This window comes from Scyliorhinus canicula, chromosome 2 (assembly GCF_902713615.1).
Source record: "Scyliorhinus canicula chromosome 2, sScyCan1.1, whole genome shotgun sequence".
NCBI lineage: Eukaryota > Metazoa > Chordata > Chondrichthyes > Carcharhiniformes > Scyliorhinidae > Scyliorhinus > Scyliorhinus canicula.
The window spans coordinates 241,024,193-241,037,234 of record NC_052147.1 but is presented as its reverse complement, the minus strand read 5'-3'; the positions used below and the strand labels follow the sequence as shown (position 1 = coordinate 241,037,234).

The following is a 13,042-nucleotide window of genomic DNA, read 5'->3' as shown; positions in this document are numbered from 1 at the left end:
TGTGGTTTGAGATTTAGGACCGCTATAAGCCATGCAAGCATAGTAAACATTGAATGCACTGCTCCTATCAAAGCAGATAGAATCTACTGAAGGTAAAACTGAAGGACTCAATAAATATGAACTGATCACTTTTTTCTCGTACTGCTCACCTTCAACTTATGACATACATTCACACGTATGTAAATGTGCATAGGGATAGAATTTTATTCTGAGCAATATCATTATATTGTGGAGATAGCATACTTAACTTCAATGGCCACTATATTTGCATGATCCAACATTGACGTTGATGGGCATGTTAAGACTTTGCTGCCATGAATTTCTGCTGTCATGTGCGCCTGTTATTAACTGTTTATGTTGCTGTGGCAACATCTGTTACATGTAAGCTGTAAAAGTAATCAAAACTTCTGTTTTTCTTGTGATTTATATAAAATTGATTAAACCTAAAAAATACTCATCCGTGCCAGGAATTGACAATCAAACTGCTTTTCCAAAAATAGTTTTCATTAACATTTTTTTTACTTTCTGACTTCACGACTAGTTTTAAAATGCATTGCTTGAATTGAGTGCCTCTGACTTCTTTGACTATTTCTCATACACATTAGATGCAAAAAAAATTTAATGGGCCCCCCCCACCCCACGCCGGGTGGGGGAATCGCCGGGGTGCCGCGCGAGTCGCGCCACACCGCCCCGACACCCGCGCGCAATTCTCCCCCCCGAAACCAGCGCGGCGAGAATAATGCCGGGCCGCTCGGAGAATCACCGCAAAAGGTGAGCGGCGATTCTCCGGCCCGGATGGGCCGAGCGGCTGCTCTGACACGACAGGTTCCCGCTGGCGCGGTCCAGCCCTGGTCGCTGCCGGCGGGAACTGTGTGGGAACGCTGGGGGGCAGCCTGTCGGGGGAGTAGGGGGGGCTCCTTCACCGGGGGGGGGGCCTCCGATGGGGTCTGGCCCGCGATCGGGGCCCACCGATCGGTGGGCCTACCTCCTTCCGCGGCCGGCCCCAGAATACCGGCGCCATGTTGGTGAGGGGCCGGCACATGTAAGAAGTTCCCCGCACATGCGCAGGATGGCACGGCCCAACTGCGCACACGCAGGAATGAGCTGCCCCAACTGCACATGCGCGGGTTGGCGCGGCGCCCATTTGGTGCCCAGTAAGGACGCTGGAGTGGCTGTGCTGGCCCCTATGGGGGCCAGAATAGGTCGTGCCCGGGCCCTGTTCACGCCGTCGTGAAACGCGACAGCATTCACGACAGTGCGGGTACTTAGTCCCGGGAGCGGGGAATCCCGCCCATTGGCTTTGTGCAAAATTGTTAAAGAGGTAAAAGCAAGTTGACAGCCTACTTTATGTCTCTCCTAGTTTTTATTTCCATTGAGCTCAATGCAATAAAAAATGGCAGAGGCGTAATGTGGTTTGCGTCTTGCTAGCACTCTTTCCACACTATCACACAAAGTCAAAATCTACTTCAATATGTCTGTGCCAAACAACAGAAGCGGTCGAAATGGCTATAAACAAATCCTCAGGATTAATTTTTAATTTAGCTACAGTTTGGACATTACAATTTATCAGTGTGAGTTTGACAAATTACCTGGGCACCTCAATATGTTTGTACTGGTTCACAGGCTAAGGGCACACATTTACTTCTTTCTCAGAATCTACTTAAGATGAAACTGAGGCACCAAATAAAAATGAATTGCTCACCTTTTCACTTGCTCAGCTTTCCTTTAACACTATAACTGTTTAAAGTGCCTTTCTTTTGTTACCATAGAGACCACTCATCCATGCAAGCTTACCTACCCTCCCATTACACTGAACAATATTTGTTAAGAGCCATGGCCCTTCAGTGCTGATCACTATTGTGCAGAATTAATTCCAAAAACAAGTGTTTTCTACAGATATTTGATTATGACTTTCATCAGGAAATGTTTCTTCCTACCCTTCTTCTTCTGAAGGTAGCAACTCATGCTTGGTATGATTCTACAGCTATCAGCAGCATTTCCACCCCCCGCACCCCCCCCCCCCCCCCTCCCACAGCCCGTTACCATGGCTTTGTACACTGAGGCATTGCTCCCTTAATTTTGTATTCCAAACGCCTTGAGAGAAAAGCCAAAATTCTATTTCCCTTTTTAATACATTTTGTATCAATGAAAATTCTCGCTGTGAAGAAACGATTCTGATTTGCTTCCTTGGATGAAAACTGAGTGACCACAAACTTCCCCACGTTGAATACAATTTGCAAAAGTTGTGTTTCAGTTAAGGTTCAGCCCTGGCTCAGTTGGAAGCACTTTCGCCCGTGACAAAGTTTCAGGACTTGAGCACAAAAATCAGCGTTGACACTCTAGTGGTTGCAAAAGGTGCTATATAAATGAAAGTCAGTGTTTCTTTTAATTCCTCAATGGCTTTGTAACTTGATTTAATTCATACAACTTGCTATGGGTGAAATTTAATGCCCTCCCCATGGTATGTTTTGTGGAAGGTATTAGGTCTCCTCCATTAAATATTGCCCGATCCTTCCTAACTCTGTGTCATTTTCAAATGTGGATATGCAACTCTCTATTCCTTCATCTAAGTCTTTGACACATATGAAAAGATAAGGCTCCAGTACAGATCCCTAAGGAACACAACTTGTCACGTTCTACCAATTGTAGAATATTCCATTTACCACCAATCTCTGTCTTGAATCTCCCAATTAATCACCAATCCATTACCTCTCCTCTAACTGATTATAAGCTGACAGGGCTGCAGTTACCTAGTTTCTTACTCTCTTCCTTGTTAGTTAACGGAGTGACTTACACAATTGTCTAATCAACAGCGATATTTCCGGAATCTAAAGAGCTGGGAAAAATTAGAATTGAAGCATTTTCAAGTGTTTCCCTATTTCTTCTAATTCTCTCTGGTGGAAGCCATCAGGTCCTGGAGATTTGTTTCCTTTAAATCCTATTAATTTTCCCATTACTATTTTCTTACTTAAAGCAAAGCTGATCCTCTAGCAGCCTTGGCAATTCATTTAAACTGATCTGGAATTGAACCTTACCCTCAGATACATGTTTCTGGCTTATTTCATAAATGCCATTTTTGCAATCTTCCATTGAGGATTCTGAAATTATACAAGTTGGTGTCAGAGTGCATTCGCACATTGATGCACTCAACCATAATATTGGAGCTGTGCAGGTTCTTCAATATGATTTTCAGTTTGGCGAGTTGCTGAACCTAGCAGTGCAGGCAGGGGATAAGATTTTCTCAAAAGTATGAGAGAAAATTACAAAGTAGATAAGCCATTGCTAATAATTTGTGCTTCTGAACAGCTAGTTTGGAGCAGCAGCAGCAGAGGTGTGACAGCATGTGTATCATCAAATTACCGATACATTTAATTTGCAGCACACAAGACCATTCTGACCATCATTTCGGTGTCTGTGCCTCACACAAACCTCCTACTACTCTGATTACTTCCAGCTCACTTGGTCAACAATTCATCCTATTCCTTTCTGCCTCATGCCCTTACCTATCTTCTCCATGAATGCATCTTCTCAATCAGGGGGATGTGCATTGCATGGGGTAGCAAGGGAGGTTGGACCAAAATGAAGAAGGGCAAATTCATAAAATATTTCTTTGGCTTTATTTATGTATGGAAATTCTTCAGGTAACTTAATCATACTGAACTGCTTCAGAGAAAAATGAGGTTGACATTAAAGAATGCAGAGATCTCTATCAGGGGGATGTCTGAGTGTCTGTCGCACCCATTGGGGAGTCGTGCCCATGTCACTGAAGATCCAGAAGACTTCAGGGTAAGTGCTGGGGAAAACAGCCACCATTACCCAGGGACTGATGCACTCCTGGGAGCCTGCAGCTTTCGATTGTATTTCCATTTGAGAGGGATAAAATCAGGTCACATATGTGAGAATTAAGGAATATTCTGGCAACTCACAGCGTGCCTTATTCAGATTAGTGCTGAGATATAATTTATAATGAAGCCTTTAAAGCTGCTGACAACATTTTAAATATCCAGAATAAAGTTCAAAATTTAAATGTTTCTTCTACCCATGATGATCTTTTCCATTTTAAGAAAATATTGTAAATGAGGTTGCACTAATTCATAAGCCTCGTGCACCAAAACAGATGTTCCTTGTCCCTCATTTTTTTCCTTTTAACGAGCATGTTACAATTAAAAACATTCTTCATTAAATACAAATAGGTGACAAACATGCCTACAAGAGCTGGCAGAAGGTGATGTTTTGTTTTATTGATATAACACTGTAGTAATGTAAATTTGCATCATTATAAAGGTTCTACTTTCCTAACATAAGCCTTTGACAGCATCTGTACAGCTGATGCCCAAAGGTGAATTCAGCCTCAGGGTAATATTAACATGAGTATCAAAAATACATTATTCTGATAGTTGTTTGTATTTAGAAATGAATAAAAAAGAAAATTGCTTATTGTCACGAGTAGAAGTTACTATGAAAAGCCCCTAGTCGCCACATTCCGGCGCCTGTCCAGGGAGGCTGGTACGGTAATCGAACCATGCTGTTGGTCTGCTTTAAAAGCCAACGATTTAGCCCAGTGAGCTAAACCAGCCCCGTGAATTATGTGTGAGGGATTTTTTTTTTATAAAGGAAGTGATCTTCATGTGCAAATCTTAAACACAGAGACGCATCACACACAATTTAACTAACCATGTTCCGCCCAATGCGGATCGGGGCTTATGAGGTGAATATCGAGAAAGGCCAAAATTGAGAATTGCACCGGGTTGCAATTCACCCGATCCGCTCCCGATAGAGAGTTCCGGATATCGCCCCAAAATGACGAGAATATCATTAATCCTTATTTACATTGATTTCAATCTCATTCAGATTGAATTCGAATGCAGTGGCCTCCTGAAAATTACCAGACTAGCCAGCGAGAAATCATGCGGCCGTTGTTTAGTTATCCTTTTTAAAAACGTGAAGTTGGTGCGATGGCTTCTGAGGGGAAATGAGCCATTTCTATTTTCCAGCATGCAGTTCAAGGATCTGAAGCTGCTGCCCCAGTGCTCGGGGGGGCTTGTGTTTAGTCAGGGGGTTGAATCATTTTAGGTAGGATGCTTTGCATCTGTGAGTCCTTCAAGCCATCATTTAATATTGTGGGGAGTCATAACTGGAGCAACCACAAATGCAGCCTGTCTGTCCTACCATATACTTCCATGACAGAGCCCTGCTGTGCCTTCTATCCTGAAATTCAATTTTACTCCTATTGACTGTGATTAGCCCCTAGCTTCACGGCTGAAGCCTACTTCAAATGAGGAATTAGCCGTGTTAGTTGTGATAGCACTTCACACTCCTCAACTCTCAAATGCCTCCTCAAGGACACACATGCCATGTCTCAGAGGATGATCAGTGCATAGCATGACAAGCAAATTTTGTGCCTGAACTCTAGGAGCATCAGCACCATAGAGACAACTGTCAACAATCGAACACTAAAGAGCCGGGCTTCAATACTGGGGATCCTCTCGCGACTAGAGGGTAAGTATGTGGATCGGGGTCTCTCTAATGTTCCTGGCAGAGATCTGGGATCTAGGGGCTCCTGATGTGGCCATGGGTGAGTGTGCAGAGCTGAAAGCTTTTAACTGGATTGTTTACATTCAATTTCACACTCCATTGCCTGCTGAAAGCTTCTTAGAACCCTTACAGTGCAGAAGGAGGCCATTCAGTCCAGCGAGTCTGCACCGACTCCAAAAGTGCACCTTATCGAGTACCACTCCACCGTCCTATCCCTGTAATCACACCAACCTGCACATCTTTGGAGTGTGGGAGGAAGCAGGAGCAGCCTGAGGGCAGCACTGTAGCTCGGTAGCATAGTGGAGGGCAGCACGGCAGCATAGTAGAGGGCAGCACGATAGCACAGTGGTTAGCAGAGTTGCTTCACAGCTCAGGGTCCCAGGTTCAATTCCCGGCTTGTGTCACTGTCTGTGTGGAGTCTGCACGTTCTCCCCATGTCTGCGTGGGTTTCCTCCGGGTGCTCCGGTTTCTTCCCACAGCCCAAAGATGTGCAGATTAGGTGGGTTGGCCTTGCTAAATTGCCCTTAGAGTCCAAAAGGTTGGGTGGGGTTATGTGGATAGGGTGGATGTGTAGGCTTGGGTAGGGTGCCCTTTCCAAGGGCTGATGCAGACTCGATGGGCCGAATGGTCTTCTGCACTGTAAATTCTATGTTAATTATATGAATCCTACGCAGACAAGGGGAGAACGTGCAAATTCCACACAGACAATCACAAAAGGCTGGAATCGAACTCCGGTCCCTGGCACTGAGGGAGCAGTGCTAATCACTGCGACACCGTGCCACCCACACAGGTTGATTGACAGGTTGAGGCAGTTTCAAACGTGAGAATCAGATAGTTTATTTTCATGGCTCTACAAGGTTTTCCTAGTTACAGTTATTTTTTTATAAGTCTGTCTCTTTGTTCTCAAGTGCTTCCTGGAAGGTGCAGCTGTGTGGGCTATCCTCCAGTCTATACCTATTTTCCCATCCTGGGATGCCAACGCTTACCTTTTTGTCAAGTTCCTGGATATAGTCTCAGTCCTTATGGTGCAGTTCTTCATCCAGCCATTGGAAAGCTGTTGCTGTAGGGTCTGCAGGGTCTGCTGAGCTTCCAGCCAATCAGTTTGGCTTGCAGCTCTCCAAAGTGAGACTTCCTGAGGGGCAGAAGTCCCCACCATATGTTCCCCACCATCCTATAAACTCAGGACATGATAGGTAGTTTAAGGTGGTTATGCTGAAGTTTACTAACATTCCACCTCTCGATATAGCCAACCACACATTTTCTGAGGTAACAACCTCATTTTCTATGTTAGAGGTGTTAACCAGAGTCATCACTTCTGCTCAAAGCATCATCTAGAGCAAATAACTGCGCCAATTGTTGTGATCTGTGTGTAATGCAATTTATGATCTAATCTACATAGAATGTTGGTTTGAATGATGCTGGCTAATTGATGGGACCAAGTTCAGTCTTAGCATCATATTTAATAACATCCCATTAATATAATAAATGTACAAAATTTTGTTGGAATAATAAACCAGCAGTAAACGCAGAGCTTTAGTGATAAACTGGACTGAATAATGTGGCTCTGGCAAGTTTGTCTAAATGGTAAATTAAAACAGAAAATTCTGGATAAACCCAACAGGTCTGGCAGCGTCTAACATAGAAAATGAGGTTGTTACCTAAGAAAATGTGTGGTTGGCTATATCGAGAGGTCGGATGTTAGTGAACTTCAGCATAACCATCTTAAACTACATATCATGTCCTAGCAGTGTCTGCGGAGAGAGAAATGTTGGGCATGAGCTGACAGATGTTAAAGTCTGCTGAACAACGCATTTAGCAGGATATTTCTCAGTGACTGCAGCACCAAGAATCATTCCACTATCCAATGGCACTTTGCCTTGTCTCGGCCTTCGAGAATTTCTGTTCGCCAAGGCCGTGCTTAGAGGGATTTCCTGCTGGGGCGATTCCTCAAAGATTCGTAGGCCATTTCGACTGGCAGTCCCAATGTTCTCCTCCCACCCCTGCCCTTTTCAGGCCTCCCCCACTTTATTGCCCCTCCCCTCAACCCCCGATCCTTGGGGAGGTGCAAGGGAACCCCCCACAACCCTTTCCCTACTTGGCAAGTCCTCCCCAGGCCTGATCCCTGGCAATACCAACCTGGCCCCAGGTCACACTGGCAGTGCCCCTGCACACTGGCAATGCCATCTGGGCTGGCTGTGCCAAGGGCCCAGGTGGCTGGGGAGTGCCAGGGTACCACCCCTTCTTGTACTTGACCACCCAGGGGTCTACAATAGCCTGTAATACCCCCGAGGTGCCTTTATGCCTGGTCCACATTTGTGTGGGCCAGTAACTAAGGGGCGCCCTGGCAATGTCTCCCAGGCACTGCACGGGCACTGGGTGAATCTACATTTCCGGGTCGGAGAGTCGCGGGGCCTGGCATCAATCCCGCCCCCGCCGTGTCCCGTATTCTCCGCCACCAGAGATTCAGCGGAGGCGGGAATTGCGCCGCGCCAGTCGGCGGGCCCCCCCCCGCGATTCTCCGGCCCACGATGGGCCGAAGTCCCGCCGCTGTCAAGCCTCTCCCGCCGGCGGGAATCGAAACACCTACATGACTGGCGGCGCGGGCGGGTTCCGGGATCCTGGGGGGGGCGTGGGGCGATCTGGCCCCGGGGTTGCCCCCACGGTGGCCTGGCCCACGATCGGGGCCCACCGATCGGCCGGCGGGCCTGTGCCGTGGGGGCACTCTTTTCCTTCCGCCTTCGCCATGGTCTTCACCATGGCGGAGGCAGAAGTGACCCCCTCTCCTGCGCATGCGTGGGGATGACGTCAGCAGCCGCTGATGCTCTGGCGCATGCGCGGACTTACACCGGCCGGCGAAGTCCTTTCGGCCCCAGCTGGTGTGGCGCCAAAGGCCGTCCACGCCAGCCGGCGGAGCGCCAACCACTCTGACGTGGGCCTAGCCCCTCAACGTGGCCCCGATGCCGGAGTGGTTCATGCCAGGCGGTCACGGCAGGACCCCCCGCCCCGTCGGGTAGGGGAGAATCCCGCCCGGGTATTTAACTGACTGTCAGGCTTATTTAAATATTCAGATCTGGATCTTGCCCGGTGCTGAGCCCGATTTGGGACTCTCGCATGATTCACCCGTTGCGCCCGGTTCCAGGGTCGCTGAATCTCACCCATTGTGTGTAACTCTGCACAGCGTCTGCCATTTGGAGTTGTTTCCTTCAGAGACAAACAATGTGATTCAGATAAAACCTTCACTCAGGGAATGAGAAATGCTGCTTTCCTTATAAGTAGTTTTCTCATTCATCTTGTGAATCAAGATCCAGTTGTATGACATTGCTTGACTGATATACATTAACATCACGCACATATGAATTAATAATTTTTTTGGAGTAGCAGAATGATTCTTTGTTCAGTAGTACAGATGTTGTGATCAGCTCAAAACATGAATATTGATGCAATTTGGTTAATGGTGTTACATTTTCATTTCATAAATTAAAGTCATTAAGACCAGGAAATTATGCTGTGTGAAATTATATGGAAATTAACATGTTTGCATTACATATATTTATTATTTTACTGGAGGTGTTAACCTATTTAAAATGATAGGATAGCCTCTGTCAAAACAGCAAACAAATGAATTTATGTTTTATGTTTTAAAGGGATCAAAGCTTAGCATCAATGTCCATTCTGAATGTATTACTTTCAGTAATGTAAAAGTCAGCAAATGTTGATATATAAAATGAAAACAGAAAATGCTGGAAATACTCAGTTGGTCTGGCAGAATCTGTGGAGCGAGAAACAACGTTTTGTTTCAGGTCGATGACCTTTAATCAGAACTGGGGAAAGTTGGAGATGGGCCAGGTTTTAAGCAAGTTAAAGCAGGGAGGGTAGAAGAAAGAACAAAAGAGAAGGTCTGTGACAGAGTGAAGGACAGGAGCAATGAAATTACAGAAGGCCGAAGGGAGTAATGATGAGGCAAGAAAAGCAACAAGAGGTGTGCCTTGAGCAGATTTGTCACTTGTCGAAAGCAAAAACAAGAGAAAATCCGAAACATGCAAAGAAAAGGAAACAAAATGGGAACAGAGTTTGTTGAACTCAGTGTTGAACCAGAAGTGGAAGCTTCATTGGAGCACAGGCTGAACAGAGAGCTCAATGTCAGAGCATGGTAGTGAATTAAATTGCTGATATATGAATATAGCACAACAGGCTTCTACTCTAATTTGCCTAATATTGCGTGTATTGAATTAAATCAACTCTTAGTCCAGTTAATGATTGAGGAGTTCTACCTTGCGGAGTGACAATTGTTTCTATTTCTAATTAAAGCAAGCTTCCAGCTGTCTAATTCATAAAGCACAACTGGTGCCCCAAACCTCCTCCACTGCTTTAAAGACGAGTGGAGGGAGATCAACAACTAGGAATGACACTCTTGTCAACTTGAGTTATTTGTTTAAAGTGGTAGTTTCATTATTCTAAGGAAAATTGTTTTAATTTTATTGCAGGGTTACATGGATTCAAATAAATATATACAAGAGTTACTGAAACAGTTGGAAGAATCACAAAGCAATGTCCAGCGGTGAGTACCAGAAGCACGCATCTTACCATTACATTAGGGCAGCACAGTGGTTAGCACAGTTGATTCAAAACTCCAGGGTCCCAGGTTTGATTCCTGGCTTGGCCCACTGTCTGTGCAGAGTCTGCACATTCGCCCTGTGTCTGCGCGGGTTTCCTCCGGGTGCTCCGGTTTCCTCCCACAGTCCAAAGATGTGCAGGTTAGGTGCATTCGCCACACTGAAATTGCCCTTAGTGTCCAAAAAAAAGGTTAGGTATGGTTACTGGGTTATGGGGTAGGGTGGATGTGTGGGCTTTAGTGCGGTGCTCTTTCCAAGGGCTGGTACAGACTCGGTGGGCCAAATGGCCTCCTTCTGCACTGTAAATTCTATGATTCTGTGATTTAAGGAGACATCACTGAATACTTCACAAGGATACTGAGTAAAAATTAAACCAAGAACAAAAACAACAAATGTGAGAAGGGGGCATAAGAGAAGACAAAATAATGTGCACAGGAACATAGATTAGGTGCAGATTATGGAAGAAGGTTCATAATAGATTTTAAGTCAAATTTCTGGGTCACAAGAGTTTTGGGAAAATTGGCAAGGACAGGGCCTTTTCCTGAGGTATATATGAGAATGTGGGCCTGCATGATTTGTAGATGTTAGATGATGGAAATAGGGAGGCAAGTGTTGAATGCAGGAGGAGCTTCATAGAATCCCTACAGTGCATCGAGTCTGCACGACCCTCCAAAAAGCACCCACCTAGACCCGAACCCCCATCTATCCCTGTAATCTCACCTAGTACCAATTTAGCACTGCCAATCACCTAATCTGCACATCTTTGGACTGTGGCAGGAAAACCACGCAGACATGGGGAGAAAGTACAAACTCCACACAGTCACCCAAGGTCAGAATCAAACCCGGGTCCCTGGTTCTGTGAGGCAGCAGTGCTAACCATTGTGCCACCGTGCCATCCTTTGAGGTGTCACGTGCAGCAGAATAGATGCCCTTTATATTGGGCATGAAATGGTGTATTAGTTCTTCATATTTGATGTCCAAGATGAGGATTGGTGGAATGTGGTTTAAGGAATTAGTTTGTCGTGGAGAAGAAGAATTTAGATCTCCTGTTCCCTGGATGATCTCAGAGCCACACTTAGACTGAGGCCTGTTTTATCACTGGGAGCAGAGTCATGACATTCCCTAGCTCCTAAAACCCAACTCAGGAGAAAATGGCCCAAATGGTCAGATTTTCATTTTCTGGTGGCATAATTCTCTGAGATTTGGACCTGGCAAGCCCAGAATGAGTGTGGAGGATGCCAGGTGCGGAGATGGGCTGGGCATAAGGCCTGCCTTGGTGCACCTGCACTATATTGAAGCTTTAACAAAAAACACAGAAAAATGATAAACAGCCCTCACATCTCACACCCCTTGCCGTCTCACACATTCGCCAAGTCACATTAATGACAACCAAAGACATCTCATGCCCCCATCCATCCCCTATAGTTTCTCATGCCCACTACCAAACATATAGCCCCTCATAACTTCCATACTAACCAATTCCCTTGCTTCCAACCCCTATAGCCCCTCATAACCTCCATGCCAACCTATTACCATCTGCCCACCTCTCATGGCCCCTCATATATTACATGCCACCCAATGCCCCTCTGCCGAGTTTAATGGTTGCTCATACACTCCATGTAAATCTATACACCGTCCCACCAACTTGGCCCTCTATAACCCCCATGCCAACCTAGTGACAACTCATGACACCATCCTTTTACCCTTACACCTACTATGCTAACTCACTTAATATCCACCATGCACAGACATCAGAATCCTTGCTAAAATAAAGTTCCAAATGAGTAATGCAGTTTCTATTTAAAATAAACTCTAATTCATTAAAATTCCATTCACTACATTTACATTCCTTCAACTACATTATCCCTCATAATAGCAAATATTTAAGTTAATTGCATAATCTCTTACAAAAACAAGCACTGGACTTCATAGAGCCTGTTCAAAGCATCCACAATCATGTGGAGCTATCATCAAACTGTGATAATGGTTGCAAAATCAATCATGCAATACTAATACAGTAATAGTAGCCTTAAGGCTTATTTAAAGAATCAGCAAGCAATTTTTTAAGACTTCAGGCAGTATTTTCAAATATTTAAAGGGCAGGAGTTTTAAATGTCATGACAGTTTGACAGCTACCTTTTGAGAATTGTTTTACAGCTCCTCTTGACAAGTCATCCTGACACTTTCGGCAGTTGTTTTGATAGTTCCAATAATGTCACAGTTCCAATTGGTTTATGCACATTTTGTGCACATTTATGCCTACATTTTTGAATCCCAAAGACCACCATTTCTCTCCCAAAAGCACTTGACCTCCCCAAGCGGATCCTGACCTCCCCCAAATGGCACTTTACCTCCCCCAACGGTGAAAAGGCACCCTGCCTCTGAAAAAAATCCACACAGTTCAGACCTGCTCCGAACAGGTGTACTCTGTACACATAGGGTTTCAGACATATCTCACACCAAATCGTACATGAGCGGGGACAGCTGCTGATTTCTTTGGGAAGCTGTTCCCATGAAATGTGCATGAGACAAAAAAATCATGACCTGGGCCCATTCCTGCCTTCATTTAAATGGTATTTGCCATGTTTGGGAATGGGGCTTCTGGTTTCCACCATCTTTACAATAATGAAGATGCTCTCTATCACTGCAAAAATCCAAGGCAAAGTTAAGCTTAATTGTGGAATGGACGTGATGGTAGATTTAGAGATGATCCAGCCATATTTGGTGATTGATTACAAATTAATTATCAATCAAGTATTTTCTAGCTTATGGGAAATCAAGAATTCATAGCAATACTGCTCAACATAACTGTTGCTAAGAAATTAATAGCATACCAGTTAAATAAATGGAAAATCGCTAAGTCGTAAAGACTAATGATATGCAAATAATCTACT

The 13,042-nt window shown here is 45.0% G+C and overlaps 1 protein-coding gene across 4 annotated transcripts in view; it reads left to right on the top strand.

Annotated features, from left to right (window-relative positions):
* Positions 1-13,042, top strand: part of nckap5l (NCK-associated protein 5-like) — an 837,372-nt gene that overhangs the window by 130,001 nt on the left and 694,329 nt on the right. For 3 of the 4 annotated variants that reach the window (XM_038789861.1, XM_038789862.1, XM_038789868.1), the window contains one exon: positions 10,020-10,093. In XM_038789861.1, the coding sequence (XP_038645789.1) occupies positions 10,020-10,093 (74 nt within the window). Of the gene's footprint in view, positions 1-10,013; positions 10,094-13,042 lie in introns of those variants that run through there. The other variant, XM_038789866.1, reaches the window with a different exon arrangement.